We start from the raw sequence: 14,369 nt of genomic DNA, 5'->3' as shown, positions 1-14,369 counted from the left end.
CAACAGTTATACCTCCCTTCTTAGGGACACAATGAACATGACTTACCCATCTACTATCAGCTATAGGATAGATTATAACTACTTCCAAAAATTCCAATATTTCCGTTCTTACCACTTCTTTCATCTTCAGATTTAACGGACGTTGGTGATCAACAATGGGTTTAGCATCGGGTTCCAGTAATCTTGTGCTGACATAGAGTGGGACTAATGCCCTTAAGATCATCAAGAGTATATCCAATAAAAGCTCGGTGCTTCCTTAGAACTTTCAATAATCTTTCTTCTTCATGTTCTGAAAGGTTAGCACTAATAATAACAGGATACATCTTTTTCTCATCAAGATAAGCATATTTCAAAGTGTCTGGCAATTGTTTTAATTCAAACACAGGATCACCTTTAGGTGGAGGAGGACCTCCTAGAGTTTCAATAGGAAGACTGTGTTTAAGCAGAGGTTGTTGTTCAAACAAGATTCTATCAATTTCATTTCTTTCATACATATGCAAATCATTTTCATGGTCTAGCAAATATTGTTCTAAAGGATTAGTAGGAGGTACAACAATAGAAGAAAGACCAATAATTTCATCCTTACTAGGCAAATATTTCTTATGAGGTTTTCTACTAAACTTGGAAAAATTAAATTCATGAGATTCATCCCCAAAGCTAACACCGACAATTTGTTTCTCACAATCTATTTTAGCATTGACAGTGTTCAAGAAAGGTCTACCAAAGATAATGGGACAAAAGTCATCTTGTGGGGAACCAAGAACAAGAAAATTAGTAGGGTCTTTAATTATCCCACACAAGACTTCAACATCTCTAACAATCCCAATTGGTGATATAGTATCTCTATTGGCAAGTTTAATAGTAACATCTATGTCTTCTATTTCAGCTGGTGCTATATCATTCATAATTTCTTCATATAAGGAAAAAGGAATAGCACGCACGCTAGCACCTAAGTCACATAAACCATGATAACAATGATCTCCTATCTTAACCGAGACAACAGGCATGCCAACAACTGGTCTATGTTTATCTTTTTCACCAGGTTTGGCAATTCTACTAGCTTCAACACAGAAGTAAATAACATGCCCATCAATATTATCGACCAAGAGATCCTTAACCATAGCAACACTAGGTCCAACTTTGATTTTTAGCCGGTTTAGGTGTTCTAATATAACTTTTGTTAACCATAGTTGAAACTTTAGCATGTTCCTTCATCCTAATAGGGAAAGGTGGTTTTTCAATATAAGCAGTGGGAACAACTGGGTCAACATTATAAATGATAGTTTCTTGTTTAGCTTTTACCGGTTCATTAATTTCTTCTTTAATTGGTGGGTGATATTTGAACCACTTCTCCTTAGGGAGATCAACATGAGTAGCAAAAGATTCACAAAAGGAAGCTACTATCTTAGAGTCAAGTCCATATTTAGTGCTAAACTTTTGAAAAGCATCGCTATTCATAAAAGATTTAACACAATCAAACTTAGGCTCAATAACCGACTCTTTACCTTCGTCAAGTTCCCGATCTTCAGAGTTGAGTTTAATTCTTTCTAAAAGATCCCACCGGAATTCAATAGTCTTCTTCATAAAAGAACCAGTAGAAGAAGTATCAAGCATGGATTGATCATTACGAGAAAGCCGAGCATAAAAATTCTGAATAATAATTTCTCTCGAGAGATCATGATTGGGGCATGAATATAACATTGACTTAAGACCCCCCCAAGCTAGAGCGATACTTTCTCCTTCAAGAGGCCAAACATTATATATATAATTCCGGTCATGATGAACTAGATGCATAGGATAATTTTCTTGATGGAATTCCAATTTCAATCGATTCCAGTTCCAAGATCCAATATCATTGCATAGCCTATACCAAGTCAATGCCTTTCCCTTCAAAGATAAATGGAAAACCTTCTTCTTAGCTTCATCTCCGGGCAAACCTGCAAGCTTAAACAATCCACAAATTTCATCCACATATATTAAGTGCATATCAGGATGTTCGGTTCCATCTCCTGCATAAGGATTAGCCAACAATTGTTCTTCCATACCCGAAGGAATTTCATATTCAATATTTTCAGTAGGTGCAGTAGGTTGAGGGGAAACTAATTGTGGTTCCGGTCGAGGTGAAGATACCCCGAACAAACCCCTCAAAGGATTATTTTCCATAGTAACAAGCGACAATAAATTTCAGCACGTAGTAATATTTTTTCCTTACCAATTTACACTTACCAATAGCGCTGCACTCCCCGGCAATGGCGCTAGAAAATGGCCTTGATGACCCACAAGTATATCAGGTCAAGTGTAGCCTTTTCGATAAGTAAGAGTGTCAAACCCAACGAGGAGCAGAAGGAAATGACAAGTGATTTTCAGCAAGGTAATGTCTGCAAGTGCTAAAATTGTAAGTAACATAGTAGTTTGATAGCAAGGTAATTTGTAACGAGCAGGTAATGGTAGTAGTAACAAAAGTGCAGCAAGGTAGCCCAATCTTTTTGAGGCAAAGGACAGGCCAAAACGGTCTCTTATGATAAGCAAAGTGTTCTTGAGGGTACACGGGAATTTCATCTAGTCACTTTCATCATGCTGGTTCGGTTCGTGTTCGCTACTTTGATAATTTGGTATGTGGGTGGACCGGTGCTTAAGTGTTTTTATTACTTGAACAAACCTCCTACTTATGATTAACCCCCTCGCAAGCATCCGCAACTACGAGAAAAGTATTAAGAATAAATTCTAACCATAACATTAAACTTTTGGATCCAATCGGTCCCTTACGGAATAGCGCATAAACTAGGGTTTAAGCTTCTGTCACTCTCGCAACCCATCATCTAATAACTACTCCACAATGCATTCCCTTAGGCCCAAATATGGTGAAATGTCATGTGTTCTACGTTCACATGGCACCACTAAGGGAGTCACAACATACATATCATCAAAATATCGAACACATATCAAGTTCGCATGATTACTTGCAACATGATTTCTCCCGTGACCTCAAGAACAAAAGTAACTACTCATAAATGATAATCATGCTCAAGATTAGAGGGGTATTAAATAGCATAATGGATCTGAACATATAATCTTCCACCAAATAAACCATATAGTAATCAACTACAAAATGTAATCAACACTACTAGTCACCCACAAGCACCAATCTATAGTTCCAGTACAAAGATTGAACACAAGAGATGAACTAGGGTTTGAGAGGAGTTGGTGATGTTGAAGATGTTGATGGAGATAGCCTTCCCCGAGATGGGAGAGTTGTTGGTGATGATGATGATGATGATGATTTCCCCCTCCGGGAGGGAGGTTCCCCCGGTGGAATCGCTCCGCCAGAGGGCAAAAGTGCTCCTGCCCAAGTTCCGCCTCGAGACGGTGGAGCTTCGTCCCGAAAGTCCTCCCCTTATTTTTCTAGGTCAAAATGACTTATGTACCAGAAGAGGGGCACCGGAGGTGGGCCTGGGTGAGCACAACCCACCAGGGCGTGCCTGGGCTCCCTGGCGTGACCAGGTGGGTTGTGCCCACCTGGTGTGCCCCCTCTGTTACTTATTGGCTCCAAAAATCCTCATTTATTCCATAGAAAATCCTCGTAAAGTTTTAGCTCATTTGGAGTTGTGCAGAATAGGTAGCGTGACGTAGCTTTTTCAGGTTTCAGCTGCCAAAATTCTCCCCCTTTGTGCATACCTTGCATATTATAAAAAAAGGCATTCAAATTACTCCAAAAGCATTATTATGCAATAAAACAACATAAATAATAGTAGGTAAACATGATGCAAAATGGATGTATCAATATTGTATGTCCAGCTGTTAGAGTAGACCACTACTAAATAAATAGGTAAAACTATATTTATGCAAAGAGCCTTGAACCCCACCAGCCAAAGTGCACGTGGGTGAACAAGTTTCCAATGAACCGTGGACTTACCAATACATTCAATGTATTGACCCTAGTGGTTGCATGATACGTCTCCAATGTATCTCTAATTTATGAAATATTCACGCCATGTTTACAACAATTTTATATGGTTTTGGTGCACTTTTATATTATTTTTTTGGACTACATATAAATCTAGTGCCCAGTGCTAGTTCCTGTTTTTCCATACCAAATGAAGTCCAAACGCGATAAATATTTATGAAGATTTTTTATGGAATATGTGATTTTTGGGAGGAAGAATCAACACAAAATGGTACCCGAGGGCTCCACAAGGCAGGCCACCACACCCTACCCCCTGGGCGCGTCGGGGTGCCTTGTGGGCATCCCTTAGGTCGGTTGGAGCCCTTGTTTCGCAGCAAGAAAACCAATTTTTGGTGAAAAATCATGTAAAAAGTTCAGCCCAATCAGAGTTTCGGATCTCCAGGAATATAAGAAACGACAAAGGGCTCCGAGAACAGTCACGAGAAATAGAAGACAACAGAGAGTTCCAATCTAGGGGAGAGCTCCCTCTTTCCACGGAGGGCCAAGGACGAAGGAGGGGCCCCTTCCTCCTCTCCTCTTGTGGCTCCAGGAGGACGCCGGGGACATCTTGATGTAGGGTGGAACCCTAGTTCATGATCTTTTCACACCCGGAGGTGGGTAAATGTGAAAATCAAGAGAGAAACACAAGAAGAACACTTAATTGATCAAAATCCAATCACACATGTGCTAAATCCACATACACATATAGGGATATAAAGATCCAAATCAAACACAAGAAGCCAAAAGAGGAACTAGTTCATTCCAATTCTTGGAGGAGTTGAGGTCTTGGTATACAAGAGGATCTTCCCTAGAAGGGGTCTTGAATCCACTAGGGGATCTTCTCACATGGAGGCCTTGATCTCCATGGGAGAGGGATAGTCGATTTGAAAAACTATATCTGATGTGAGCTAAACCTTTGCTTACCTTAGCTAGGAGGAGAAGGGGACCTATATATAGTCTTGGACAGAATAATAGAGGAGGGGAGGGGTTACATGGGCCTCTAGCCCGGTTGTGCACTCACAGGTGCCGGATGTTTAGGCTGGGGGACGGATGTCCGGGGCTTCAGGGGACGTTGGATGTCCGGCCTAGGGCTGGTCCAGTTTCTATATGCTTCGGGTGTCCTTGGACTGGTTATCCGGGTGGAGGTCGGATGTCCGGGGCAGGGCCGGATGTCAGGATCCTGTAGCTTTTGCAGCACAGTTCTGCTGTTGTCCTAGGGGCGCCGGATATCTGGACTAGGGCCGAATGTCCGGTCACTGTAGCTCGTTGACACTTTCTCTTGTCGTGTTTCCTCGTAAGCATTCGTGACCACTTTGTCTTCATTCCGAGTGTCTCCGAGGTCATGCTCTTGATACCTAAGCACACACAACACTTCCCTTTGATGTAGTAGCCATGTTTCATGTGGTTCATATGGTAGTTCGTTGAAGAGAGATCTCACATCGATCTCGATAGCTCTTGCACGTGCTCTTGTCATCAGTCCACTTGGAACTTGGCGAGGTGACAGTGTGTACATGGGGATGACCGTGGGATTCTTCGTATTATCTCCCCCTTGGGAAATATCCGCTCTCAGATCGACAACCTCATCACCATGGAAGGGAGATAGGTCCTTGACGTTGAAGATGTCGCTCATGTTGTACTTGTCACGTGGTATGTCGACCTTGTATGCATTGTTGTTGTAGCGTGCTAACACCTTGAATGGTCAATCAGCGCGAGGTAGAAGTTTTGACTTGTGCTCGTTGGGGAAGCGTTCTTTGCGTAGGTGTATCCACAAAAGATCTCCAGGGTTGAACACCATGGGGTGCTTGTTGATGTTGAGCTTGTGGGCGAGTCATTGTACTTGGAGCTTGATCGTGTGCCTTATATTTTCATGCACCTTCTTGTGGTAACTTGCCCTTGCTCTCGTGTCCATGTTAGTTCTTTCTTGTAGTGGTAGCGGGAGAATATCCAATGGGGACAATGGGTTGAAGCCATAGATTACCTCGAAGGGGGACTTTCCGGTTGTAGCGTGTCATGCTCGATTGCAGGCGTACTCGGCGATAGGCAAGCACTCTTCCCACTTCTTGATGTTTTTCTTGATCAACACGCGGAGAAGTGTGGATAGCGTCCGGTCTGTGACCTTTGTTTGGCCGTCGGTTTGTGGATGATATGCCGAGGAGAATAGTAGCTTGATTCCAAGCTTGACGCATAGTGTTTTCCGAAAGTAGCTTAGAAACTTAACGTCACAGTCTCACACAATCGTCTTGGTCACTCCATGCAATCACAAGATTTCTCTACAAAAAAGATTTACAACATGTGAAGCATCGTCTATCTTGTTGTGATGAATGAAATGTGCCATCTTAGAGAAACGTAGTAATGTATCGGTCCTATTCAACTTTTAAGTAATTAAATACAATAAATTATCTATGGAAAATGGTTCACATTGAAGTCTATCCATGACTTCTTAATTAAGCTGAAAATGTGTCCGTGCTTACGTGTGTGCTTGTGTTGGTGTACATGTACAACTTGGAATGGTGCGTTGTTTTATGTCCATTATGGTTATGTAATTTATTTATATCAAAGATTATCCAGATTAGCTGCAGACTGTATGATTTAACACAAACTGGTTACTGAAGTTCAGAAACTACCGTCCTATTGATCTGTTCCAGGTCAAGCATCCTAAAGTGGCACAGTTTTTGGGTGGAAGGCTTTATGATTGTGTCTTCAAGTTCAACGAGGCCTGAAAAACTCTGAAGCCCCTGCATGGCACCGCCACATTGCATTCATTTTAATCATTGATCATTGATGCGATCCTACACTGAATGTATGCGTCCACGATGATAGCAAGTGGAAGAAATTACAATTCGCTTGTTGTAGTGTGAGGGAGAACAATTTTTATAGTAGATGTGTCAAAACACCCCTTTCAGCGCTTCAGGTTAATAATATAAGAGTAAATTGAGGTGCAGGTTGGAATTCCCTATTTGCCACATATTGCGGCAAACTGCGGGCGCTTCGCACAGGGCGAGCGGCAGAGCGGGCCTATTTGTGTAGATTTCGTAGGTACTACACCATCCACTTTTGATTCTTTTATCGGTTTTCCGGTTTCTTTTGGTTTTTTGTTCCCTATAAACATTACTAGCACAAATGCCCGTGCGTTGCAACGGGGAAAAATAGTTTATTTTCAAGTTTATTTAAAATAATATGTGCAAAAATACATTCATTGTTCATGCAAATTTTAGTCAATTTTTTTCAAGATCCCAAATTATTGAAATAGGACATGCTAATCTTATAGAATATATTTCTTTACCTACATCAACATATTTTTTTCTATGATTTTTTTTAGGAACTCATTCTTAAAAGAAATTAGGAACTTGATAAAGTTTAGCCAATACCGCTCACTAAATTCGGAGAGAGATAGCATAACTTCGCAGCAACTATTATATTTTTGGGCTTCTTCATGTGGATGAACATTCACATTCAACGAAAGTGATCTATTTGAATATTTTTTATATTGAAAATATTGTACTAAAATAGTGTTTTGGCTCCCCACATTTCTTGTTTAAAACAAAGTCTATTTATTTTTTTCATTGACATTCTTAGCTTCACCGACAACTCAACATGGACATAGCAAAATCCCCTGCGCAGCAGGAAGCAGGCCTTGTATTGGAATTTCAACAACAATGGTTTTGTCGAGCGCCGAAAGCAGTATGTATTTAAATGTACCTCAGCATTTCAGGACACGACCTGCGGCTAATTGGACATGCTAAGGAGTAGAGCCCGATCGATCAGCGGCTTCCTCAGAGATGCACTTCATTTTTAGGATCAATAAGCCACTTCATTTCTTAAAAAAAAAAGCATTAGGAAACTTGTCTGATACAATTTCGAGAATACAATTCGATGGGTCCTGAACTTCTCGTGCTATGTTAGCCACATTATTTTCTGGATTTTCTAACCCTGCCAACCTTTGAGCATCATCGCCACAGCCTTGCTATCCACCTCTAAGTGAACATTGTATTATTAGTAAGTATACAATATAATAGATATAGATAAAGTCAAGTATTTTGGCAAAAACAAGATATAGATTTTTTTGAGGGGTAAAAGAATATAGATAAAGTAGCATGGAGTAATAAACAGGCTCTTTTTCTACCTTATTGGGGCCGGTCGGCCCAGCCGGCCCTGCCAGCTCACGGTGCCACGCGTCGGGCGGCCCCCTGTGTCTCTGTGTTCTCTCCTCCATCTGTCCCGTTTTCTCCCCCCTCCCGAACTCTCTCACTGAAGCTGTCCTCGACCCCCTTCTCCACCTCACGGCCGCCGGTCGATTCCAGCCGCCGACGGTGAGAACCGTCGCTTTCCAGCACCCCTCATGCACATACCAGCTCACACTACCTCCTCTACCAAGTGGATTCAACACTCCCACCGACCCACGCCTCAGCATGGTCTCCCCAGCGTCGTCTATGCACTGCCCCGACCGCCACATCCTGGCTTTGGTCCCATGCTGCCCTGGCTGTGGTCGTCGACCTTGGCGGCGCACAGTCGCCATGGCCGTGACCTCTTGCGGTATGTGCACAAGAAGAAGAACCACATCATGTAGATGATGAGGCGGCCGCGTCGGCCAGAGGCTTAACCAGGAGCAGAAGGAGGTGATGCGCTCCAAGCCCAGCAGCTCCAAGCCCAGCTTCACCGCCATCATCGGCAAGCTCAAGCACCTCCATGCGCGCCGCTCTCCCTACTTCCGTAGTGAGCGTGTCCCACCGCGACGCGCTCCAGGCCTGTGGCCAGCATGCCCGCTTATGGCTCGCCCGTGCCGATGAGCCGATCCACCCTGGCTCCTCTTTTACTTGTGAGTGTTATTGATATAGTAGATATGTTATCTTGTTTGATTGGAAATGATTGTTGACTGACACATGTGGCTTTTGGCTGTAGATGGTGCGGTGAGGGTTAAGCTGGACAGGATAATGGCATCAGACTACTACACAACAACTGCAATTGGTGGGAGCTATGGAGCTGAAGGTGTGCAGGCACAGGAGAGTATTACTATCTCACCAGAGGCACATTCAGTAGAGGAGAACCTGGCTGCTGAAGGCCACAAGGTGAAGGGGCAAATTACACTCATATTGTAATTTAATACAGTATATGCTTAGCATGCTGCAATTATCATTGCCCTGAAACTGTGTTCTGATCTTTGTTGACGATTGATCTGCTGTAGTGCACAATACTCCTAGCATTATTATTATCTGCTGCTGCTGTTGCTGCCGATTCAGTAGTAATCATGTACATTGAGTGTTGTACGGCGGAGCATCGGGAGGCTTTCAGTAAACCAATAGAAGAAATTCTGCATTTTTACACCCTAGTCACAACCTGGGTCTTAACGACACACAAGAGGCCCAACTTTAAATGCTGAAAAGCAAGAACATGAGTTGCGGCTTCAACTGGCTTATCCACATGATGAATGTGACCATATGTTACACAGATGAGTTCCTATCCTTCTCTTTCTTGCATTTTTCATCGAGTTGAAGTTTCTTCATTGTGTCTGGTGACTATGAAAAAATATGTTTATGAGGAAAATATTCATGTTTTAATCAAAAGACTAAGTAGAGTAGATAAAATTACTCAGATATCTGATGTATCTTGGCAAACCCCTTGTTTTTAAATAACATGTATGCTAGTATGTAGATGTAGTTACTTGAAACAGAAATATAAGATGAATTAGCATGTCATTATCAGTAAGAAACAATCCAGTGAATGATCGCCACCTAACAACAACAACAAAATTATATATTTTCCATATGACTTGCTCCATCAAAGATTTTTGTGTCCCTAGCTAGCAAAATGGCAGGATAAACTAAAATGTAACAATTCTGGATGGAAACAAAAGGGATTAAGATCACTACAGAAAAGGAACACAGAATACACACATATAGATGTAAGGCAGACATGTGAGATGAAATAGGCACAATAATTTTTTCCACTGGTTAGGAACAATGTTCAGTATCTTTTTCAATGTGTTCCTGTATGAAAAGGCTATTATGCAGCCACAGTAGGGTGAAGAAACATATGAAAGAGAGCTTGAATGCTTACTGTCGGGAAATAGTGTTTAATGTGTAAGATACACTAACCCGATAAAACACACTTTACCATAGTCTACAAAATCCGATTCCTGCATGCATCCGGTAAAAATGTTGCACGAATCAATGGATGCATGATAAGAGAGGGAATCGTATTAAAAGTAGTTAGCTTGAGACACAGTGTTACTCCTGTTCTTGGGGCATATGGTGCATCAGTATAACTCATGTGGCTAGTGCACCGTATGTGCCCCCAACTTACTTTTGTGTAAGGGCTGCCATTATGTTCCAAGGTAAGTAATAGGAAATGAGTTTTGCTATCTAACACAGGATATTGGGTTCAAACAATGTATACTACCCCTGTTGCAAAGACATGCAAATGTGATCAACTCATTCCAACTCCTTCAGTCAATTGTTTCCTTCTAGGTCTTTGATTCAGAAGTTGTCATATCAGACTATGTTTCTGCTGTAAACGACACAAATAGAAATTCAGTTATGTTACTTTCGTTTTGCAAATCTTCAGTAAATAAAAAACTGTAAAATAAACAGAAGTGGCACAAATTGTGAAGTACAACAGAACCAAGCCACCAATTTCCAAGTGATCTTGCATGACCAATGCCAATATCATTATTACAAATTATCAGAATGTTGAGGTAAGGAGTAGATTAACTACCAAACTGTACTGCTAAGTTTCATTTTGTTCCAAACAGTGTGCCAATTCACATGGACCAAGCTTATATGTGGTATTTCCAACCCAAAAACTAAACAGATTTCTTTAGTTCAGATCATACTTTTATTTTGGGATTTCGAGGAGAAGGAGAAGACTTCGAGGCATTTGTTTTGGGATTGTGATTTCTCACAAGACTGTTGGAACAACCTGTTTCCATCAAGAAATCGAGGGATCTCCTGCTTTGATGACATTGTGCTCACCCAATATCTACTGCCAAAGCAAATAGCGTTGGATATCATCATTCAAGGATGTTGGCAGTTTTGGACACAAAGAAATGAAAAATTCTATAGAAAAGAAGTGCCAAGTGTCAACTACGGGAAATATAGGTTGAAAGAAGATCTTCTTCTTTTACAATAAAGAACCAAAACAAAGAACCATCCCATTCTTCAAGACTGGATCACTGCACATCTGTGATATTTGCAATACTACATTTTTACCAGCCATAGAGTCTGTTCCTTAAAAAAGGAATCGGATAAATGTAGCCTTTTCTTTTTCTTAGATTTATAGATTTTCTATTTTGTAAATATCTCTTTATTAATGAAAAATTACCGTAGAACAGTTGTTCTACTGTTGGTGCTTCAAAAAAAAGAAGGTGGGAGTGACCTTTGCAAGAGTCACCCCTTTGCTAGTGATTTTGGGTCTTCCCTCGTAGACGCCAACAGGCGTCAAATGAAAGCCTCATGTAACCCCCTTTCCTGATAGCCTCTTTACTGTATTGAGGAACTCGAGCCAACCCAATGGTCTAGTAACAACTAGCCTCAAGAACTCAAAGCAAAAAACCGACCCCATGTCTCCTTGGGTAATAGTCGTTCGATCTATTTAAATACCACATTTGTATTGAAGCAAGAATTACGACAACAACATTTGCTTGACAAGTTGTGAAGCAACCTGTGGTTGGACGGTTAAGAGGACCTCAGCCCACCAGAGTTCAAGTCCTGGATTTATTTCAGGCTTCCGATCGATGTTCGTTCAGTGGGATGAGACGTTTTTGTCGACTACGAGGCGCCTATGGTGACTTCGTAAAATCTCAAGATGATACGCCGCCCAGTCTCTCGATGATGCTCATAGGGATAGGGTATGCGTGCGTTTATAGGGGTGAGTGTATGCTCATGTATGTGAGCGACTTCGATTGTACCATATTAAAAATCATTTTCTTGACAAGTAAAAAAGGCTATCCAACTCGCCATCGAATTCATATGGCGCCACATCAACTTGTGGCTAATCAGCAGATGATTGCACAAATTGCTCACGGTTCCTTGAATGATGTGTTGCTGATGATTTTCCGGTAGTCGAAGATTTACAATTGGAGAATTTGATCATGAAATGGTTGGGCGTCAATTCTCTGTCTTCTTCAGCCGCTACTTAGGCCTCTGTGCTTGTACACCCGCGGCTGAGCATGAGCATGCATGCGCGAAGGACTCTTGATGTAGCGTTAGTAGTCCTTGATATTAAAAAGAAATCATTATGATGCGTTTGGTTGAGTTTGATAGGGAGATTACAGTTTAGGTCGATTCAATGGATTAGATAGGCAGGCCTGAAAATCGTTTTGCCTGTCAAACTACCGTGTCATGTATTCATGTTGCGCCTCTTGTCATTCCTTTTCTTTATGTCACCCGCTATATCATTCCTAAAACCTATTGGTGTTGTCATATGTAGAGATGCTAATGATATCATATTGTTCTTAAAAGATGATAAATATGTTAGTAATTTCAAGCAACACGTTTGAAACAATGGCTCGGGTGAAGACCGATTTGGAAAAAAGTGAGATGCTTTTGATCGAAGATGACTATGATTTCCACTATTTTTACTTGTCAAATGGCGTACTTTGCTGGATCATTCTCGGGCTCTCGTCCATCTTGCCCTAACGATGAATGATTCTATCCTTCAATTGTGGACCTCTTGGCAACTATCCATCCCGCCAAAGCTTCGCAAGGGCCAAGTCGGTGGTGATTTCCTTGCTACATTGCATTTGGCTTGAGAGGAGCCGGCATGTCTTCAAGCACACCTCTTTGCTCCCTTTTGTGGTAGTCGATAGAGTAATTGATCATTGTCGTGAGTGGCGAACGGTAGGAAACAATAGTTTAAGAAGAGTAGTACCATAAGTCTCTTGTTGTAGACTGCTCGGGCTTCCACCTTTGTTGGCACCATGGGGCTACTCATCTAAATCATAGATGCTTTCTGTCATAATATATAGGCACACAGATCTCCTCGTGTTCTAAAAGAATCAATAATCAAAGACCACTTACAATTTAAAAGACATCTTCTCTTTTATACATAAGATAAGAAACTACACAAGATTGGCTTGCTCGCCTGACTTCTCAACCTTACAGACCTTGCTCCTATTACGCGAGCATAAGGAACATTTTTTATTTAACCACATCACATTTCAACAAAGATGCTTAGTTAAAACACAAACACATATCTAGTTGTTGTTTTCATAGTTCCAACCATTGCTACCTCTTGGCTCTTGCACATATCCATATTAGGGATAGCCACCGCCACCAGATCCTCCACCGTAACCTCCACCATACCCGCCACCACCACCATATCCTCCACCTCCACCATATCCACCGCCACCACCATATCCCCCACCAAAGCCGCTGCCAAATCCACCATTTCCACCGCCATTGCCATACCCGCCACCATATCCAGGTCCATAGCCTCCACCGCTGTAACCACGCCCATAACCGCCACCGTGCCAAGAATTGCCGTATCCTCCACCATACCCACCAACATTGTTTCCATAACCTCCATTGCCATAACCTCCACCATTGTTCCCGTATCCACCGTTTCCATAACCTTCACCACTTTTTCCATATCCCCCACCGTTACCGTATCCACCACCGCTTCCATACCCTCCACCATTTCCGTATTCTCCATCATGCTTGTTTCCACCTCCCCATTTCTCTTCCTTAGGCAGGCCCGACCCTCCTGCAGGTTTCACATTCTTCTCCTTGGACTCTGCATGAACAAAATTCCTTAGTGAACATTGCTTGAGATATAGACAGGTAGCCGTGCATATACAGGATGAAGTATGAGTTGTGTAGTCTACTGTGTTCGTAAATACGTACTCCCTCCGTCCGAAAATACTTGTCATCAAAATGGATAAAAAGAGATACATTCCTTTTTATCCATTTTGATGACAAGTATTTTCGGACGGAGGGAGTATAAGAGAGAGCACATGTTTTACAAACCTTTAGCATCCCTAAGCTCTCTAGCATCCGCTACATCCTCGGAGAGAAGCAGGAGCGAGGCTAGTACGACACCAAGAAGAACTAGAGACTTGACCGCCATTGGCAATGATCAGTTTGATCGAGTTATAATAGCTAGCTTAGGATGAGAAGATATCGCTGCTAGAATCGCCATACTTATAGAAGAGGTAAGACATGTATGCATGCACGCCTATGCCTATCTCCAATTTTAAAAGTTTCAACCTTTGATAATTCCATGTACCGCTATGGTTGGCTGTTAGCTAGGATATGATCAAACCGGGACCGAGCTTTGGTATATCTCGTTGTCACATTTGTTTAGCTACCCAAGCGGGGCACTGACATTTATCCGTGGATTTACGTGTGATCGAGAGTGCAGAACCACTTGCTAACAAAGTAGAGATTGTCCACTTTTGTGCATCCGTGTATTAAATACTATCGGATTTGCT

The 14,369-nt window shown here is 41.9% G+C and overlaps 2 protein-coding genes across 2 annotated transcripts; one reads left to right on the top strand and one right to left on the bottom strand.

Moving 5' to 3' along the window:
* Nucleotides 1-8,591: 8,591 nt before the first annotated feature.
* Nucleotides 8,592-9,637, top strand: LOC119341037. Its single transcript, XM_037612932.1, has 2 exons — nucleotides 8,592-8,759; nucleotides 8,843-9,637. The coding sequence occupies exons 1-2, from the start codon at nucleotides 8,630-8,632 to the stop codon at nucleotides 9,037-9,039; spliced, it is 327 nt and encodes a 108-aa protein (XP_037468829.1). The 5' UTR covers nucleotides 8,592-8,629; the 3' UTR covers nucleotides 9,040-9,637.
* Nucleotides 9,638-12,902: 3,265 nt separating this feature from the next.
* LOC119339023 (ctenidin-1-like) lies at nucleotides 12,903-14,064 on the bottom strand. Its single transcript, XM_037611210.1, has 2 exons — nucleotides 13,906-14,064; nucleotides 12,903-13,672 (listed from the first exon to the last, which is right to left on the bottom strand). Exons 1-2 carry the CDS (start codon nucleotides 14,003-14,005, stop codon nucleotides 13,194-13,196), a joined length of 579 nt encoding a protein of 192 aa, XP_037467107.1. The 5' UTR covers nucleotides 14,006-14,064; the 3' UTR covers nucleotides 12,903-13,193.
* Nucleotides 14,065-14,369: the final 305 nt, after the last annotated feature.

Source organism: Triticum dicoccoides, chromosome 7B (genome assembly GCF_002162155.2).
Source record: "Triticum dicoccoides isolate Atlit2015 ecotype Zavitan chromosome 7B, WEW_v2.0, whole genome shotgun sequence".
Taxonomy (NCBI): Eukaryota; Viridiplantae; Streptophyta; class Magnoliopsida; order Poales; family Poaceae; genus Triticum; species Triticum dicoccoides.
The sequence above is the reverse complement of the archived record's forward strand: the minus strand, read 5'-3'. Positions and strand labels throughout refer to the sequence as shown.